This window comes from Coturnix japonica, chromosome 6 (genome assembly GCF_054131305.1).
Source record: "Coturnix japonica strain WE chromosome 6, WE-NBRP24, whole genome shotgun sequence".
Taxonomy (NCBI): domain Eukaryota; kingdom Metazoa; phylum Chordata; class Aves; order Galliformes; family Phasianidae; genus Coturnix; species Coturnix japonica.
Window position 1 is genome coordinate 14,128,398 of NC_140668.1, and position 21,048 is coordinate 14,149,445.

At 40.4% G+C, this 21,048-nt stretch overlaps 1 protein-coding gene across 2 annotated transcripts in view; it reads left to right on the forward strand.

Annotated features, from left to right (window-relative positions):
* Positions 1-16,025, forward strand: part of LOC146760331 (receptor-type tyrosine-protein phosphatase T-like) — a 172,801-nt gene extending 156,776 nt beyond the window's left edge. The window contains exons 9-10 of one of the 2 annotated variants that reach the window (XM_085551528.1): positions 14,776-15,069; positions 15,711-16,025. In XM_085551528.1, the coding sequence (XP_085407654.1) occupies positions 14,776-15,069; positions 15,711-15,733 (317 nt within the window). In that variant the 3' untranslated portion in view covers positions 15,734-16,025. Of the gene's footprint in view, positions 1-14,775; positions 15,528-15,710 lie in introns of those variants that run through there. The other variant, XM_085551527.1, reaches the window with a different exon arrangement.
* Positions 16,026-21,048: the final 5,023 nt, after the last annotated feature.

The following is a 21,048-nucleotide window of genomic DNA, read 5'->3' on the forward strand; positions in this document are numbered from 1 at the left end:
GTATCAGGTTATCATCTGTGCATCATCGGGAGTTTTTTAATGCATGTGCAGAGATGAGTTACATTCCCAGTTATAATACATTTCCAACACCATCAGAGGAAGTAGACTGTTGTTATCTTCTCATCTGATGCTTGCACTTTCCACATGAATTTATCTCAGTTTTTCTGCCCTGCTGCTTTTATGCAGTGAATATTGGTAGATCCCAAGAAAATACAGCCACGAATTTTATTACCAATGAAGTGATTGCCCAGCAGATCGCATTCACACTGGCAGCTTGTGACAGATGTATATATAATGGTCCTAAATCATTGCATGGATTCACTGCGTTCTGTGTTTTACTTGAATAAGTTTCAATAACAGTTATCCAAATAAATTAAAATGCCGCTGTCAAGATCACCAGCAGGAGCTGAAGGCATGGACAAAACATATTAAATATCCAATTCCTTGTGGAAAACCTGTGAAATAAATTTTGCTGAATCTGAAAGCAGCAGATTCATCTCCGCTGTTCGTTTTTCTTCTCTCACTTTTATTAATCAAGTCAACTTGTAATTGAGCTTATTCCAGAAGGTTGCTTACAGTTCTGGGTCTGGTTCTGTATCTGTTCCATCAGTCCTGGTTTACTTTTTTTTCTGAATTATAACTAATTTTCCTGGAAGTTATATACTATAATACTTTATCTAGGGTTTCCAATACCTACAAATGAACATAGCTTCTCAGAAACTCCAGATAGATTTGACTGCCACAGTTATTTCCTTTTATAAAATTATTGCCTAGTTCTTAGAATTGGGGTTTTATGTGATCTTAAAACTAAAAATCTACTGACAACTCTATTTTAGACTCTCGTATTTTATCTTAGTGCCCCAGAGATGCCAGTTCTGGATGTTGTCAGTGCGTGCCTAGTGGTTTGAGTAGCTCCCCATCCACTTCCTTTGTCTCCAGTCACTTCTTATCCAGTTGGCAATGGCTTATTTTGACTCCAAGCTGCTGGCTCTGCTTCTCCCTGTGCTTGCTGGGGAGCTGAGCCAGACCCTCAGGGGCCGGCTTCACTCCACTGCCTTGCTTGCAACCACTGTCTCCAAGTAGCATCCTTTCCACCCTTTCCTGTCAAACTCTCTTATAATCTCCTATTTCCCAGCACCCCAGGACTTACTCATTAATTCATGCTGGAGCAAAAAGTAAAGGAAGCTGTGCAATGGCTTCTTTTCTCTTGACCTCACTTTCAACACTTGGTCATCACAGTTTCTGACAACCAGCGGGGTGCTCAACATTTATCTGTACTCACATTCATAGATCTGTTGGTGTTGAAACATTTCTAGAAAGCATCAACTCTTTCTACGTAGCTGACAGTGGTTTTCATATCTCTCCAGGCTCATTATAGCCACCTGTTCAACAGACTAAGTTCATCAAATCATTTTTAATCATGTTTGTTGGGCTGTGGAGCTGTGCCAGGGTCCTACTAAGCAACAAATGGGTTCAGAGCAGGCACAGCACAGATACTGCTAGAAAATAGTTCCCTCTGGTGCTTATCTTCTTACCAGCTTGCCTATGAAGGGTAAGAATTTATCAATATTTCAGATTACTCGGGGACAAAAGAGCAGGAACTTGGCTTATTTACCTCACAGTGGTAACTCCATTTATTTTGCATTTGTACCAGAGTAAACTAGGGAAGAATTAGGCACAGAGCCAAGTCATCTTTGTGTTTCTTAAATAATCAGCCAATTCTGCAAGGAGTTATGCTGATGAATATTTAACGAGTGAGAGGATCAGATGCTATTCGTTAAAGCCAAATATTATACCATAATCCATATCTTCCTGTTCTCAACCAGGAGATGTTTTTAGGGGTATGCTTTGAAAAGAACTCTGAGGAATGCAATCTAACTGGTGCTTACAAAGCAGTAGATTTTGCTGTGCAAGTACTTTGGGTAAGATTTGACCTGTAGTGTTTTACTCTAGCTCCTCTAGGGTGCATGATTATCTGCAGCAATTCACTTGTGATTAGACACTAGTCTAAGAAATAGAGGGTTTTCTATTGCACTGGAGGGAGATCTCATCAGGTATTACCCGCAGTTTGTTTGGACACTAGGTTTCTGCTTGTGCAGATAGAAAGTAGGAAACTGAACTTTTAACTCAGTATAATCAGGTCTTATCCATTCATATAATAACAGGACAGTTCTAAATGTTTTCTGTTGCTGCTCTTTGTTACAGTACCTGTGTTTCAGTGGCATAGTGCAATGCTGCTTCATGTTGAGAGGCATTAAGAATCTGAGAGTTTCAGCAGGTACATGGCAGGTATTACTGACAGTAATAAAAGTGAATTTTGACCCAGTGCCTCATAATTACATAATGAGAAAATTGCTGACTTTTTTAGCACAGATGTTCATGATTATGTAAATGACAGCTTATGGAGGACTTGTCTGCTTAAAGTTCTCCATTGATCTGCATCAGCAGGAGTTCCACACGTACAAAGTAATGGGCAAAAAGAAACCCCTTATGTACCCTAACTCAATTTTATGTACGTACCAAAGGCTGAAATAATCAACATATGGCCTTTGCTGTGTTGCTTCAATGTGAATGACAGCTTGAGAGTTCACAGCCTACCTTTCTAAATTCTGTGGCTTTTTTAATCAAACCTGTTTTTCCATCAGTGACTCAAATGGATCTAAATTAATGACTTCTCCACTGAGTTAAGAAGTACAGACCTTGTACAAAGTGATAAACGTCCCTTACTGAGGAAAACATATTTTTTTCCAGTCATCATTTTCATCTAAGCTAGGCATAACACTTTTTCATACTGAATAGTATGTTGGTCATTTTGCATTTTAGTTGCTGATTCTTCACATTCACAGGATGACACATTGTTCAGGCTGCTGCTAATTACGTATTAGCTATTAAGGTAATTGGCAGCTCTCAATTTAGCTGTTGTGATTACAAAGTACTTGGTAACAGGATGATGGTGCAAAAAGGTTCCAGCCAGTCTTCCTGCTGGGAGTCAGTGCTGCTCCTGTTCTCCTGTCTGTGTGTACAGGTATGAGCCTGGTGTAGAGTTTCATCTGTGCAGTGCTTATCACCATAACACAGATAGTATGGCAGTGCAAACGTGTGCAGGTGTGTAGTCATGTATACATGTGTAATCCACTCCTCTCTGTCAGCAGTGGTCTCAAATCACACTTTGGAATAATGTAGTGTTTAATCAGATCTTGTTTCGGCCAGAAGGCATGTGTGAACTGCTCTTTCTTGATGATTCTTGACCTGTTTGATGGCCATGCTTAGGGAGTGTTGCTATTAGAAGCTGACAGATTGTATATCAAAGCTTGTGTACCACAGCACATCATCTTGAAAGGATGAGTCGCTGTGACCTGAATCCTTTGAAGTGTTTTTGAGATTGTAGTTTTTGGTTGTTGTGGGTTTTTGTTTGTTTTCAAAGCTGTCTTTGCATGTCTTAACAGATTTTCCCTTCTGTTTTTAGACTTCGCTGAATGTTTGTCTGTAGGGAACTAAACTATTTGGGAAGCACTCAGCTCATTACATCAGTACATTCAGGTAGATTCTGAACCTACTCAGGATTGCCCAGGTTCAATTTGCATGGGTAGATGGAGTAATAATGTACTTTAAGCAGAAAACTCTGGACAGAAAAGTGTCCTTCAGTGAACAAACTACTAATAATCTGATGAGTCTTATATGCAGATGGTTCTCAGACACCTGCAGATTCTGTTTAGGTAAGATTTGTAGCAAAGTGAATATTCCATCCATTAGTTCCTCCATAAATCATTTTAGTCTATCATTTTATATCATTGGAACACACACTTTTATAATGGAGATTTTATTTGGAGGAAGTTGATTTGAGGTCATGCAGGAAGTGTGTGAAACTTGATGCGACGTGAATGAGAAATAGCATCTTCTCAAGAAGGACAGGGTTCTGTTGCATAAGCTCAAGTACAAGATCTTGTCTGTGGAGGACACAAGTTGTCTTAATACTAATTTTGCATTGACTTCTAGATACAGTACACTACATCAAAACCTGCTTTAGCTCTTCTACAGTTACAGTCTGTATTCCAGGAGCCATGACCAAATAAGCTTCCAGGTTTGTCTGGTTATAGGAGATCTTGTTTCAAACTAACTCCCTCAGTGACAACAGGACAAGCAGTGAACATGTACTTACTGAAAGAGTTTATTAACTAATTACAGACATCCTTGGGAATACTGGGAGACTGCTTGACAAAAAGCCAAAGCACACCCAAACCAGTAAAATGGCAGCACCTTTTTTGGGATCTTGGATTTCTGCTGGTCTTCAAGTCTAAAGGAAATATCCTACCAGCCTTCGCTTAGTTGGACTATTAGATTTATTGATGTGGTCTGGCCTCTTGGTTAGGGAGCTGCACTCTGTGTTTGGGACATTTTCTCCATTGTGCTGCAGCTGAGGAAATTACCAGCTCTTACTTCTCATCCCCTGTAATTTCTCTGCGATTGGCTGCTCACTCAGTTGGTAGCTCTAAGAATAGTTGGGTAGAAATGTCATTCATTGTTCACCACTGTAGATTGCTGTCTTAGACCTTCAATCTCTTTTCTTTAATGGCTACAAAATAGATTCTTTCATACACAAAAGAGATTTTGAAATGCCTCTTTTATACTTTTTCAGGGGGAAGTTTATGATACAGGGTGAGACTTTTTAAATAAAATGGGGATTTATCAGGCCTGAAAATCCCGGTGTCAACAGGCGCAGTTTCCCAAGTGGAGAGCTCTATTAGAGCTGTACACCTATGATAGGTTTCAGTGTTCATGGGTCCCCATGCCACAAACCAAGCCCTTCTGCAAGAAATTCTTTGTTTTATTCACATGATTAACGTAAGTAGCAGATACATAGAAAACAAATTGAGTGCAGTTTGTATCATCTCTGAAATAACGGGGCTTTTAGGGCTGTACGGATATTGTCAGGCACTTTTTGGACTGTAACATTTCAGCAAGGAGAAGGTCTTGGTCTGAAGCCCCATTTAACTTACATTAAGATTACTTGGACTAGACAGTGAAAGTGGTTTTTTGAAGAATTCCTTATCTTGTTGGAGTGTATTTGGGGTTAATAGGACCGACTCTCAGGTATTCTGTTAGGTACATTCAGAAGTAGAAAGTTTGTTCTTCATGGAAATAAAAACAACAACACCACACATTGGAAATCATAAGTACTAATACAAATAACCAGTTTGGGGAGTATTTCTTGGTGTAATAGGCAGATTTCTTTCTTTCTGGCTGGTATGAAGTATGTACAAGAGTCTGGCATATAAGCTAAGGGTGGAAAGAGATCCCTTTATGATCTGGATGTCAAAATGGAGCTTCATGGTGTGCTATTAGGACACACTTGGACTTTTTTACACTTTGCATGAGTATCTTTCACATACTTTTCAGAGGTGGCTGATGGTAAAGGGCAGTGGGATGTTTTAATTCCCCAATTTGCCTTAAACGAAATGAAAAAACCCTGCCTGAGGCTTTTCCTGCAAACCTAGCAGGTTGCTATGGATTAAACTACTTAATCAATCTGGACAAACTGTTCCATGCTGCTCATAGTAGTCAATACCACCAGTCACTTGCCATTTCAGCAGCTTAGAGACAGACAATCCTTCATTCTGCAGACAGAGATGTGCCAGAAAGCCAAAGTTGCTAAATAGCCTCTCTAGAAGAACCTATAAAATCTTGTTGTCTCCATCCTTTCCCATCATCATAAGCTAGTAGCATAGCAACTGATGAAGCTGCTTGAACTTGAGTTGACCTGAAATTACATGTTTCACGGTTTATGTGTTTACTACTACTACTGCCTTTCTACTTTTTTGTGCTTGTTGAATTTACATTTGCAGTCCCTGTGGGAGATTAGCAGCTTGTTCATGCAGAAAGCTGAAATAGATTTAATAACACATGATATATGAGCTTAAGTAGCGCCCAGAGTTAGAAGCATGAGATAGAGCTAAAGCTGGCCCTGACTACTGGCTGTTGAGAATTCCTTGTTTTTGAATGGGATGTGGATGCAGTTTTCAGTATCTTTGTACAGAGTAGTTGCAGCCATAAGAAAGGAGACTTCATCTGTCTTGGATATGAAAGTTACCTTGAACATTGTCTGAAATTGTCCATTTCTCTCCATTGACTATAGAGGGAACTTGAGATGATTAGTACAAGCTTGAATATATAGAAGCTACACATTAAATTTTAGAGTATTGCCATCAGTTCATGGATATGTAAGTTCTTAACACATAGGAGTGTGTTGTGTTGAGTCTCTCGTGAAAGATGTCCGTAACAAGAATGGTATTCCATAATAGTGTCATTCCATAAGCAACAAGGAGCATGATGCTGTTTCTCTTGTCATGATGTCATTGTGTAGCTATTCTGTGGTTGAGAAGATCACACAAACATTAAAAATGAGTTAAATGGCCATTACTCGCAACCCTGGGGAGCTTGATGCTCGCATAGATTAGCTGGAGACTGCCTGTGCACTCCTATCTGTGTAAAGAAAGGTTGCCTTCTAGCACTCTGAGAGCACAATACTTATGAGTGTGTCTTGCTACAGTAGTGGAGGTTTTTGATTCTTTTGATACAGTTGTGTCTCGTCAATACTGAGCCATTAGGGAGCCTTGGGAGAGTCTACAATCACCTTCTTTTTTCCCTCTTTTACACTACAAATGATGACTCAAAGAGAAGCATTCAGTTCTAATCTATGTGGGTTCTTGTAATAAGCTTTACAATTAGAGCAGTCTTCCATCTAATTCACTTAATTTACGCTGGGAAATGAGATACTGTTCAACTAATCCGATGCTATTTTCTTCTTTATTAGAGAATGAAAGCATCCTTGGAGGCTCTGGTGGGATTCAGATTAAGCTTCTGAGAGACAAACAGTATGAAAGGCTAATGAAATAGCATGCTATGGTAATTCCCAATCAGTATCCATGCCCCACTCCTTTAACCTATAACAGAATTAGGAGAAGAGTTGGTAGGGGGTGATGGACTGTACCAACTCTTTCTGGTCTCAGGGTAAGTTCATAAATCTCTGTTTAATAGGATGACACTGATAAACTTTGTTAAGTAGGGTTTGTTCCACCTGTCTTATCTGGTGACTGCAGTGCTTTCAAAAAGGTTTCAAGAAGTTTTCTGAATTATCTTACCTCTTAACAAACTTCATTGCATTCCCCTCTTTAAACCCAGGCAGCTCTGTTGCTTAATTTAGAACAGACATATTCAAATCACTGAGGAGTATTTCCACTGCTTTTTAAGGGGGAAATGTATAGAGAGTGTGTTCCTCATTCTCATCAGGCTGCAAGTTCTTTAGAACAAAAGTACTACACCTACCCTGCTGTGAGATGTAAAGGATATAATTCCATACGTTTTGACTATTAGCTCTTTGGGAGTGTCAGAAGATGAGCATCTTGTCAAATATTGGTTATCTTGCTCCAATAGCTTCTTTTTTCTTTCTGTGATTACAGTTACTATCCCCAGAGATCTGCTCTGCTCTTGTTTTATTGCCATTGCGTTGAGTTTTTTGACCACTTTGTTTAGTTCTTTGACACCATTCTGGATCGCATATGTTTTCTCCCCTGCTTCTTCTACATATGGGCTTTGTTTTACTGCTTTTTATTCTCTGTATGATCTCCTGTACTTGTGCCTTTTCAGCTCTCACTTCTGTCCTTCTCAGCCAGATCGCTGTGATTGCCTTGCTGTCAACTTGCAATTCCATTTCTACACAAAACCTCCCACTTTCCACCTTTCCCACTGTAAATACCAACAACCTTTTGTTTCTTATGCTTTTGGAAACTAAAGCATTTCCTAGCTTAATCTGTCACATAGATCTGCACTGTATCTGCTCCTTCTGCTTCCCCATGACATTGATGCCAGTACTTTTGACCGAGTCTTCTACAACTTCAGTTTTTGGGAAGGAATTCCTGCCTCATGACGTGGTGGACATTGGCTAATATTTGTAGGTGACCTTTTTGTTGTAAGACAGGAGACAGTTGATCAAATCATGATGTTGTGTCCAGTCCCTTGCAGGCAGAGATATTAGCCGTGAAAGCAAAAGTGAGAAGCAGATGACATGCTATGACGTGTGGTCTGTATCATACCGTACTGAAGCTACTTACTGTGTGCTAGTAAATTCTGCATTGGAAGGAGTATCACATGGAAAGGACTGACATTAATTTGCTAATGCATTAAACAATATGGCAGCATCTAATTGCATCTCCCCAGTTACTACTCCAGTGTCCTGGATCTTTAGCTAAGTACCAGCCTGCCAAGTTCCCATTCTTTCTGTAAGTCTTTGATTGTTAAGCACATAAAAATCTTCTGATTGTTCCCAGGAATGGCTGCAGTGTTGATCTCAAGAGGGCCAACGAGACACCTGCACACCCGCTGGGCCTCTGCATGCAGTGCAGGAGTGCTTGTGAAGGATGAGAAGTGAAATGTTTGTAAGGGTGGTGATTGCAGGTTGGGACTGCTGTGTTGGGATACAAATGGGATAACGGGATACAAAACCAGCTTCTCGCAAGAAAGGCTTTTGCATCCTTAGGATGTATGAATCTTTGTTCTGTAGACTGTAGAAACCCGGCATTGTCTTCTCTCTCTTCCGTGGATTTTTGCTTTAATTAAATATTCAGAATTATTGATTTTAGAGCTGGTTCTGGGCACTTTTCTTTGAGAGTAGGCAGACTGGTGCAATTTACCCATGCAGGTGAATTAATGAATCACTTTATTAACGCCACTGGCACATTTCTTCCAACACAGTTGACATATGCCATTGCTGTCAGCCTATTGCATTACCGAGAGACTGATTTGAATGTCTCTCTTATAGACAAAAGAGCTATTAGTACCGTGTCTGTCAGTGCAGTGAAATGGTCTCATGCTAAATTTCGTCAAATCCTCATGCTGTTTCTTTGTGCAGTTAATGGAACTGGAAGTTCAGACAGTCACTGGAAAGCAAAATTCAATGGCTGCATTTATAACAGTAACGTGCTCTTAATAAGCAATATAAATACCATGATTCAGAGCTTAAAATGCTCATTACAGGGGTGTAAAAGTAGAAGGAGTCACACAGATGCTGTTCAGACATTTACATGACTGGCTCGAAGCTGTCATTACAAACAAGGTGTGCAACACAGCTGTGCTAAGGTGACAGATTTATCTTCAAGGACAGAGGTACGAAAAATCCCAACAGTGGCACTTCAATGTGTTGCCACTTCATTTCTTAAAACAGCTGGGTTTGCATTCTTAAATGTAAATTTAATTATGTACATTCTCAGTAGCCACTGTTTGTGGCTGTTGTGCCAAAAAACACACAATTATGTTCTGTTCTGCAGTTTTTGTTTTATTCGAAGAAAAAGGGTTCTAAGAAGCTTGACATTTGCCTTCTGGCCTCATCTTTACCCGTTTCACCTGCTCAGTGAGGATGCCGTGAGAAAATTGTGGTTACAGTTCCTATTAGTAGGGGAATAAGCAATATCAGGTTTGGAAACACAAATCCTGCTTGTCCAGCAAATAGCAGCTCCCCATCCCCAGCTCTTTAACCGCCAAAGAATGAAAAGCACTGTGTGTCTTTGAGCTTGTAGTTGGAGCCTGTGCTCTTGGCTGTGTGCATGTGGGTCTGGGCAGGCTGCAGCTGTCTTGCTGCTCTTTGGGATTTCTGGCTACAGACAGGACATGTACTACTGATGTTACAGGATATCAAGCACTGTGACAGGTATAGACTGGATGGCTCAGGCAGCCTTGTAACAATAGGGGTTCTTTTTTATCTTAAATCATCTCTTGGCCAACATGCAAATGCAGGGTTGATTTTTTTCTAATGCCTTTCTCTTATGAATTGTATCACAGTAGACAGTGAAAACAGTTCTGATGTTTCAGTATTCAATCGGCTATTGACATTTCTAAGCTGAGTTCTTGCATTTGGTGCATTTTTAAGTTCAGGTGGAGACTCTGGTCAGCTGGAGGTTTGTCCTGTGAAACTACTTGGGATGATACAGATACTGGGAGACTCTTTTAGGGAGCTTGGGAAGTCCTTACGTAGTACTATGTGCTGTAGAAAATCAACATGTAACTCTTCTGTTCTTATGCTTTGCTAGAAGTAGACTTGGAACTGGTTTTTGAGTGTGACAGACCTTTGGGCTGATCAGGTTGAGCTGATGTTGTGTTCCCATGTGTATGGCTGTCTATGGAAGCAGGGCAAGAAAAAGTATCCAGTATTAACTAACTCTCTGTAAAGCCATCAGCTACTTTCCCTTTTGTTTTACTCTCAGATCAGTCTCTTCTATCCCTGTTTAAAAAGCAGCAACATTCCATGGCTTCAGTTTTGCCAATTAATTTTCTTGAATCTTTTGTAATTGATGTAAGCTGTTCACATAATTCCCTTCTGTCATGAGATACTTGCATGAAGTCTCAAAACACCAAAAAGCAAAAAACAGCCATCTAATTGCAACAGCAACCCCAAAAAATAACATCAGCAGCGTGCCAATTTGGCATAGAACGTTTTTTACTTTATTATAGAAATCAGAAGCTCTGATTTAGAGCAAAGCAACAAACAAAAAAACCCCTCAACATTCTCCTGTTTTCACGTCTCAATTTGAGACAGCTTCTTTGGCAGTTCCTTTCTGGTGCCTGGGAGAACAATGGAGGTTTTCTAAAGGTCTCTTGGTAGAGTTTGCCCTTTTCCTCTGGACAGATCAGGGATGTCATGGTGATGGAACTTCAGCCTTCTTTCACAAGGATTGATATAGCAAGATCTCAGCTGTGCTCCTTTCCAGCTTCGTGCTCAGGTCTTTTTCTTAGTGAGGGGATTATTGCTTTCCATCTGGGATTGCAGTGGTTTAGAATAGGCAATAAGCAAGGGCTTGTTCAGGAATCGCCTCTCTTTTTTCTTAAAGATGATACAAACTTTCAGACAGAATTAATGCAAGTGACATTCACTGCAACATTTAAATAGCTCATTGGTTGTCCTAGTGGGTATTACCTCTTCTAATACCTGTTTGTATTTAGTAATGGATAATAAAATTAATGGCTTTAGCTCTGTTCCAGTTAGGCTGAGTGTGTTTCTTGCAACTGTATTTTCAAACATTTTTTGCCATGTCTGCTTCCTCCTATGCTTCTGCCAAAAGGGAGTTTTTCCCTCAGTTCTATTTGGCTTTTGAACAGGCTGCTTAGTTTTCAGCAATCTCATCTTGCTTTTTCACACAGGGGTTTTAGATGTGAGAGGTAAGTTGGGCTGAAGTTGGCAAAAAAGAGTTCAGAAAAAGCACTCTGTGAAATAATCTTAATGTACCTCTGGGTGCATTTCCGAGATGAAAGTCATTGCTGATTGGGGAGTATTTGTCACACTGCTGGGAGAACAACTACATGCCTTTTACTTGAATGATAGTCAATCTAGTACATTTTACAGTTGCTTACACATTGGTCATCTACTGATCTACTACTTAAAGGATTACCCAGCACCTCCTATGAAGATAACTGTAGTTTCTTTCACTGCAGCAATCAAAATCTGTAACATTTCATGTTTTCATTGGGAGCTCCATTAAAAGCTCCAGAACTGTTTAGACCTCTACCAAGGACTGATGGACCAGCTGCTTCCTGCCACGTTTCTAACAGACTTGTTGATTTTTTCCAACATAACATTTTCTTACATCATCTTTATGGGAGAGAAAAAAAGTAGCGTGTTGAAGGTGTCTCCAGCAAATAATTTGTCTTCTATAATACCGTTTTCCTTCGCGATTGATCTCAACGGACAGAGCTTAGCAGTCTTCTATTGACTTTCTCCATCTTTTGGTCCACTTTACAGTGTTTTACCACTGAACTATACAGATAACTGGAAAACTAAGTATAGAACATAAACTCTGTTCTCATTTCAAGCTTTTTCACCCATGCTGCATCCAGTGCTTTGTCACGGAGCACTCGGTTCATCCTCTTTTCTCTCCCTCATTTTCGAGCCTTTTGAGCTCAATTAAAGCAATTGCTTAGAATTGTCAGGTAGAGAAGTATTCCAGTAGAAGGGTAGAGATACCCAGAAGCGGTTGTCCAAGAGTAAAATGGGTGCTGTATGTGAAGTATTTCTCTTCTTATGGAGGGCAGAAGAGTACACCCTGAATTCCATCACTGACTGCATAATTGGAACTACTTTGTGTGCAGGGTAAAATCTATGCATGTTCAGTAACTATTTTGGGCTTGTACTATGTCTTTTCTTTTCTTGAACCCTCATTTTTGTGTCCATCCTGGGACTGGCATTCAGGCTAGATGCCGTCCCAGTTGCAGCAGCCCAGTTCCAGGTGTGCTCTTCCCTGCAGTGTCTGCAGGAAGAGGGATAAAGGCTGAAAGGGAGCAACATGGTGGACAAAGCTTGCTATATAAAATATGGGCTGGATGGATCAAATGATGCTTAAAATACTGCTGATTGCAATTACATGTGTACAGACCCAATCTGTTTCCCTGTTAATCGAGGTTGCAGAAAGGTTTTAATTACAAAAGGAAGCTGTTAGCATGAGGCTGGTCATCTGTAACTGACAAGCGGGTTTAGTTATAATGGCCAAAAAAAAGGTCCTGGTTTATGTTCTAGTTGTGCTAAATAGTGAATAACTAGTTAAGATCACTTGCAATAGTTTGGCAAAGAGTGATATTGAAAAGTAGCTTCCTGTCCAGTTGGTGTCAGTAGGAAAGAGCCCATTATGTGCAGTGAGGTGTTACTGAGTCTTGAAAAATTGCAATTACATCTGCTCATCTTTGCTCCTTCTGTTTGGAAAATGAGAACAACAGTTTCAACTCCTAATATTCCATTATTCTGCAACATCTCTTCCTCTAATGTTATTAGAGAGACAAAAATGAAGGGGTAGATGAAAATGGAAACCCTGTTTTGGCAGAGGTGGAGGGGAGGTGGTTTAGATCTGTCCTGAAGTAGGCAGGGAAGTAATGCTGGATGCCGTCTTAATTTAAATTGCTTTGGCAATATTAGTTTCTAAACTTGCTAGACAAGACTTTAATGTCTGGTTAGCAGGACAAACTGTTCTATTAATTAAACTCAGGCCCATAAATCTGTTCTAACTGGCAATCAAATCCCAGAGTAACCTGGATCATGCTGTTGTTGAAGCATCACCAGCCCAGGAGAATGATGCTTAATATTTCATTTGTCTTGTGCTCAGCTGTAATGTGACTTTGCAAGATGTCATTTTTTGCACTGGGAATAAAAATCAGCGAGTCCATCTTTTAATGCTCTTGCACCAAGAAAAAAGCAATAAACAATTTAAGATTTATAATGATGTGATTTTTAATGATAATGTATCAACATGCATTTCTTGAAAACTAATTATTTTATTTTTAGAGAAATAACTTTATTGCATAGCTGATTGTGATTAGATAGCCAGAGGAGGTGAATTAGGTAACGTTTTAGTTGGTACTTTTGTATTTACGCTGGTTTCTGTATATTTGTTTCTCTTCACTCAGCAGATGTTAACCTGCAAAACTTCTCCAGAGGGGAAAGTGCTCTGGTCCTCCATCCCGTGTTGCTCCATCTCCTTTCTTCCCCATTCCCGTGGTTCTGCCCTCTTGCTGTTTTCTGTGCTCAGTGAGGAATCAGCTGTGGGAGTTGCAGAGTAATTCCCATAGGGCTCTAAAATTAATGTCGTGATGTAACATTCATAGGTTTCTTTTTTTCTCAGAGAGAAATGTCCTTTTCGTTGCCTTGTTTTCACAAGAGAATAGGTTTTGTGTCCTCTGGGCTGAAGGCAAACTGCATTAGAGTGTGGCAGAGCAAAAGCTAAATGAAATTAATGAAATTGCTCATAATCTTGCACAGTTCAGCTCGGGTTTTCAAAACCACAAAGCATATGCTATTCATGTGGCTTCCAATACCCAGGTGTTATTTCCAACAGAGGGGGATGATCAGGCAGGCAGGGCTCAGGAGACCATCAGTGGCTTTTGTCACAGGGTGCTGCTGAGATATCAGTGCTTGTCTTTGCTTTTCTATCACAGAGGTTATATTCAGTGGCTGAGTTCCTCGTGATGCTTCTCAGACATCTGGGCACTCTTCCAAGTCTCACACAGACTTTATTTGGGTACTTCTGCTCATGAAATTAAGCAAGTTCACAGTCAATCCTTGGTGCCTTTGTTTTTTTTAGCTCTGAGCTATCAAAGCTCTCAGTCAGTTTTAGTGGTGCCTGGAGTGCAGGACCACTGAAAGATCCCCAGTGTTTGTAACTGCAGTACCTTCTCAGAGAAATAGCCAGTGCTTTCACTGCAAATCTGTCCTATTTTTCATGTATGTTTGCCTCTATAAAACTTCAGAATGAACAAGTGATTTGAGTTTTCTGCTCTTTGCTAGTTGTGTCATTTTAAGCACTACACAGGTGTGCTCAATCTGTGTTATTTAAGACTTCTTTTCCTCCTCCTATGTTCTATTGACTGCCAGTATGTGTATGCGTAAAGGAGGAAATAAGTACAAACCTTCTGTTCTTTTAAATGTATGACTGTTGTGCTTTATATTTTCAGCAGAAGTTGCTTTGTAAGCACTGTATTTTTTGAAGTGGTGTTTCTGCATTGGTAATGCTACCAGTTGCATTAATACAGCAGTGCAAGGGGCAATAACTTCAAAACAAATATAGTGCCTTTTTATTGTTTTATTTCTGTAAAGCAATAAAAACTTTCATAAAAAGAATATTCCAAATGAAAGATTTGGTAAATAACAGGAAAAATTCAATAACTAACAATGGACTGGGGGCAGACTTGCTTTACAGGTACATAGTGGAAGGCCTCAGGCCTCTCATGATTTCTTTTTGTCTACAGAACCCCCAACTCCTATTGCTCCTCCTGAGCTGCTGGCTGTCGGAGCCACCTACCTGTGGATCAAACCCAACGCCAACTCCATCATCGGAGACGGGCCCATCATACTGAAAGAGGTGGAGTATCGGACGACCACTGGGAACTGGGCAGAAACCCACATTGTGGACTCTCCCAATTACAAACTGTGGCATCTGGATCCAGATGTGGAGTATGAGATCAGAGTGCTGCTGACTCGCCCTGGAGAAGGAGGCACGGGACCACCTGGACCACCACTCACAACAAGGACAAAATGTGCAGGTAGTGTTTCTGCTGCTTTCCAGTACTGCATGGATGTTTTGGTTTGCTTACTGATGCATTAACAGACAGGACTTTACCTGTCCTTCTTGTAGATGTGCTTCTTTGGAGATCTGAATGAACTTTATGGATTTTGATATGCTGTAGGTATATTTTGACTTTTTATCCATGGACAAGTGTTTGAGAGTGTTGTTTTTATTCATGCAGTGTGTTTGCTTGCAAGACTTTCTTCCACAGGGTATGTCTGCTTTCTGTTGAAACGGACAAGCAAACGAGAGCTTTTCAACTGATTCTCCAGTAGGCAAATAGATCTTAGGACTTGACTATTATCACATTTTCACCCTGCAAGTTTATAGCAAAATATGTGTTCTTCTTAAGTAGAAGCAGTTCAGTGTTGGCTATTCTGTGCAACAGGGATAAGCGGTAAGCATTGAATTGTTAGAATATATTTCTGTATTCTATTTGATTGTGCTGATTGTTCCTCTACCTTCTGACAAAGAAACCTATCTGAACACTGCACAGTGTCTTCCTTTTTGCTTTTCATATTGGAACAGATCAGTTTTGATCCAAGGTTATGAAAAATCTTTCTAAAGCATTTTGGACTTATCAGTTAAAATTAAAGGATCACATTCTTCATGTTTCAGGTATATTCATCCCATTTTCATAAATGGATCACTAATGGAAATCAAGAATAGTGCTCCTCACTGTCTCTCACAGCATAAGTATCCCTAGCATCATCCTCTTCCTTTGCCAAAGAAGCCTGGCAGGTTGAGAGTGCAGGGCAGAGCTGGGGGCACATCCCTACTGCCTTTGCTTTTTGTGTGGCTTATACAGCAGTGAACATCTGGAGTCTCTTTGAGAAGTTTTGATTGGTAAAAAAAAATAGAAAGGAAACTTTAGCATAAGGATTTGGCAGTTGGGTGTTTGCTATATTCAGCACTTATACATTGGCAGAAGACAGATGTTAGGAGGCTTTACTTCAGTGATATGGTTGTTCTGCTGGCCTCTTTGGGAAATGGCATGTGCTGTGCTTCCAGCTGTCCTCATTCACTAGTGTTGTGGTCACGTCGGTGTCAAATTTTCTAACCTTCAGCAGAAATAACCTGGCACAGTGCATCTCCATGTGGAATTATGACATGCTGAGGTTGGGTTTCTTGCAGCTTTGCAGGCCAACTTTCTGCGACAGCCAAACTTGCAAGCCTGTCTGGTAATACTTTCTAGGTAATACAGGATTAAAAAAAAAAGTGGTTAACTTTGTGCATTATGACGGCTTGTACAGGAACCCAAATTGCTCAATTTCTTGCTCTGATTATCAACTGATGTCATAAAGGATGATGTAGATAATCTATTAAAATTGGCTAAGTGGTGCTACTTGCTGTTTTCCGTCCTAGTTTGCTAATGAAAATCTTACTGGAGAAGGTCATTCTGTTAATATATGTTGCAATTTAGAGCTTGTTAAGGCTGATGATGGTGGCATTTATGTTTTGTTTAGGGCACTGGGTGGGGGAACTTGTAGCGATCTTTATGGACTCGAAGGAAGAGACCTCCCTACTGTCTGAAGATGTATGCCTTCTAGAAAGGGCTAACTGAAATGATAGACAAGAAAACATGTGGTATTTCCTGATTTTCATATGTGGTGGCAGGACTACAAAATAACCTATTTCTGGTATAATTATACAAAATTTTCATAGTAAAGGCTTTCAGAAATGTACTGAATGAAGAAAGCAGCGCTACCTCCTTGGTTTTCCTTACAGCACCCAATGAATGACATCAATTGAAAGAGAGTTGTTGTTTTCTAAATAGTTCAGTGATGAGCAGTTCCACTTTTTTTTCAGCCCATTATTTTCTTTTGTCATTGTGTTTTCTTAGCAGGGAGGGAAGTACCAAACTCCCACACATTTGTATGTCATCAGTAAGTGGTGAAATGGTCCTGTTTTATGTTGTTTGTAACGAGTCTTGCTTTAAATAAACAGAAATAATACAAAGTTTTTATTAAACTAGATAATATCTTATTTTTTATAACTTATATATAATATATATAATGTATATAATTTTTTATAATTTCTTTTTTTATCCCACTGGTGGAGCTTTTGCTTTCACACAGGATGGTATTGCAGGACTTCATTTATATTTGATATTTAGAAATGATACTGAGAAGTAAGTCCTACCTTGCTTTCTTCCAGGAAAAAGCCAGATGCAGGGAAAGGGCAAACCCTGCCCTTGCAAATAAATGATTATTTTTGTTTGTAGTTTGTTTCCATAGGCTGTGATAGGTCCTGACTTGGGGTATGAGAAGGTTAAATGGTCTGGCAGTGCATTGGCAGTCACAGGGAAGAGACAAGAGAACAAGAGAAAGACTGTTGGAGGTTAAAACCAGACACAGGGTTGAGGAGCAGTTAGAGGAAAGGATGATATCAAATGTTAGGTTGTTTTCCCCCCAAAAATAATAGGGAAGGGATAATAGGGTCAAAATAATATGTCTGAACACAGCTCCCAGTAATGATCTGTTCAGCTCAGCACCATCTTCTGAGTGAACTGAGCAACCAAAGCTGTTCACTCACATCTGTTCATGGTAAACACTGAGTTTTTACAGTTTCAAAAACATTTTGTATTTACCTTTAAGGTGATAACTCCCCTTAAATGGGAAACGTTACCTGTTGATGTTGGAAAATAACATTTGGGGTTACTTACTTATGTTTCTTGTCTGTTTTTATTGGTAAATGTTGTAAGGGACTTTCTATTCTTACTGCACTAGACAAGGCACAAGGCTCAGTGGCACATGTTCCGTTCGTGTTTGGTTTTTGCTATATTCCCCAAAAAAAAGGCTTGTATAGCACAATGAAATGAGTTGTTCTTCTCTTGATAGCTTCTGTTCCCAAGAGCCACAGAGCCCTGCAGGTGAGCTGCTGAGGATGGCACAATCTTACATCTGCGTTTTGATATGTGGATCCCACAAAGCCTGTGGGACTTGTACCTGTTTGAGCGACTCTGTCCGTGAGCTGCAGCGTTTTGTTGATGATTGAAACTCTGCTTTCATTCCACCTCAATAGCCTTTGGCATGGCAGCTGGAGAGATAAGAATAGACTTAGGAAATATGATATTCCTTTTTCTTGATCCCCAGTTGGTGCTTGGAAACAGTCTGATGGTGTTATTGAAAAATAGGGACTTCATCTTAATGGCTTATGTCCTTTTACGAGAGATGATGACTTTCTCTGTCTAATTGATTCAATAGATAACGCACGTTTCTTGGTTTCTCCTTTTTCCCTCCTCACTTCCTAATTTTTGGGGAGCAGAAGAACAGCATCTATCCTTTAAATAACAGCAAGAAAGGGCGTAGTGTTTCCTGATGACATGCATTTTGTGGCTGTCGACGTGCTGGAGTGGAGCAATTTCCTCATCTGTCAGGTTTTAATTTCTTGTAGCCCGTAATAGGTTCATTCAGACCTCCTGGACAGTGCAGAGATGGTGTCAGTTTGAAGAGCTGAGTTCCATAGGAAGAAGTTGTTTCTGTTTTGTCTTTGTGCTGCTGGTGCCAGGGGTGTCCCAGGCAAAAGGTGTCTCTTGGAGGAGCTGCCAATACCAGGTTAGAGATGCACCAGCTGTGGAAGTGTGGTCAAAGCAAAGTGACACCTTTCAGAGATCAGAGGATTGATTGTATGTAACTAGGAGTTATGGACACTAGAAAGGAACTGAGGAAAATGCCATCAACCAACTGTGTTGTCTGAGCTGTAACAAGGTGATGACTTACAAGGAACAGAAAGAATCTGGGAGCAGGAAGGGGTGTAATTAAATGGTGAAATGAGAAGCAGGATGCTTCACAGTACAGCACTCTTGAAGAGCCAGATTGGAGTATGACAGGTTATGTGGATAGGCTTGAGAAGCCCAGCCAAAGTTCAGGCAGTACATTCAGTGCATTGGGAAATGATAGTGTGCAGAGGAGAAGCTGGGATTTACTGTGGGAGTTCATCAGCATGGCACAGATCTAAGGCTTGCTTCTAGCAGCTCCCGAGCCTAGCAAAGCGTGTCTCCTTTTGCCCTGAATCAGGACACATGTGGTGAGGAAATTTCTTTATCCTGATCCTGCAGGAGATCAGCTTTTGTCCCAAGGCGTGTGGATTGACTACCCTTATCTTAGTCTGCATAAATACTTTCATGAATGTAGAAGCAGTCATGATAGGGTTTTGGTCTGGAGGTTTTTTTCCAGTGGGATTTTGCTCATGATGGATTTAAATTCTAGGGATTTATTTCATTTTATCTGCAAAGGCAGTTTGTTATCCTGAAGTGGTTATTTTTATTTATTAGTCTGAAGTCTATTTATTCATTTCCACATCCCCCTGTTTCTGCTTGGTGCCGTTGGTGTTAAATCTAATGACTTTCTACAGTGGTGTTTGAATATAGCACTACAGAATGAATATAGCACCATATTCTGAGTGGGCTGGCTGGCCAGCCTTTCAGAAAGGCATGAGGCTTTCATGGTAAGAGGAGGAGATCTTGCTGGGGATGGGACAGCATCTCTTTCCCAAAGGAACAGAACCTACCTGGCACCTGTTTCCATGCCAGCTGTGTTGGGACACTCTTGATATTCCTTGTCTCTCAAGTCCCATCTGGGTTTCACCCTGAACTGACAGATCTGAAGAGGCGGAAATGCAGAGGGGGGAGATAATGGCTCGATTCTCCTTTTTAAGCTCACTTAAAGAAGGGAGAGCAACAAAACAAGCGGATATTTGGCGCGCTGATGGCTTCTTTCCGCTTTGCTTTCACAGCTTCATTTTAGCATCCTCGATTTGAGGGTCTCTTCACCACACGATCCTAAAAGTGCCATTGCACAAAATGGTATTCAGGGGTTTGTGTGCAACCAGAACTGCTGTACCAACATCACCATTTTACACCAGTTGAAAGTCGGGCCCATGATTTGCACAAAAAAAAAAGGGCCGGGAGTGGGGTTGTGGTTTTTTTTCCTGATTGTCACTCAGTCCCCTGCTAAAAGCAATTTATGGAAATTGCATGGTGTCTTTTAGTCTTCAGTTAAGTGCCATCTCTCGTAAAATTTCATCCCTTATTACCATATTATTACTGCTTCTCTGCCTTTTTGAGGGTGCGATGAGATGATCATTTCCAGATGTTGCTTTATACGAGAGTGAAAAGCCCAGTTAGTGGGAGGAAACTGGAACGGAGAACACTGTGTGTGTTCCTGCCGTGCCTGTGGGAAGCACTGAGCTTCCACTGGGGAGTGACCCAAGAGAGGAGGCTGTTTTTCCTCTCTATACAGTTCACATTGTGAAATGACAGACCCCACACTTGCAAAGCATTCATGAAGCTCTGTGTTTGTGTAGTCATGAACCTACCTTTGTCCTGGGACTAACGCTGCTTCCTGCTTACGCTTCTCTTTCTGCTTTTCTAAAGGCAGCTGAAAAATAAATGCCTTTTCATTTTGATGTACGCGAGTCTGCATGAAAAAGCACCCAAATAATAACAGATGCTTAGGGTTTGTATACCAAAAGTGCCCAATTTTAAACATTTCATAGAATAAAAGGCACTTTAATTGGCTTTTTTTAGAAGCTCCAGCATGTAACACAAAAGCAAGGTAGGGGCTGAACTGAATAGAACACTGCATCTTTAGCCTCGCTTTACTCTTTTAACCCTGAAATATTTGTGAAACATTTAGAAAGTGTTTTGTTCCATACATTGTCAATTGTTTTACATTGCCGTGAATATTTTACCCTTTTACTTTTTCCCCACTGGATGTTGAAATATTAAGGTGAGTGTGGCTTCCTGCCCAGTGCTCTCCAGCTTACCCCTATCAGCTGGGATGGTGCACAGCTTATGAGAGAAGCGGGGAAAAAAGAAGTAGAAAACCCAAACTGAACATAGAAATACAACTGATCCCTACTGAGGAGAGCCAGCAGGTGGAGTATGAGAGTACAGAGCCTTTTATGTGCTGGTGTGTGAGTTCACCTTCATAAATACTTTTCATTTTCATTT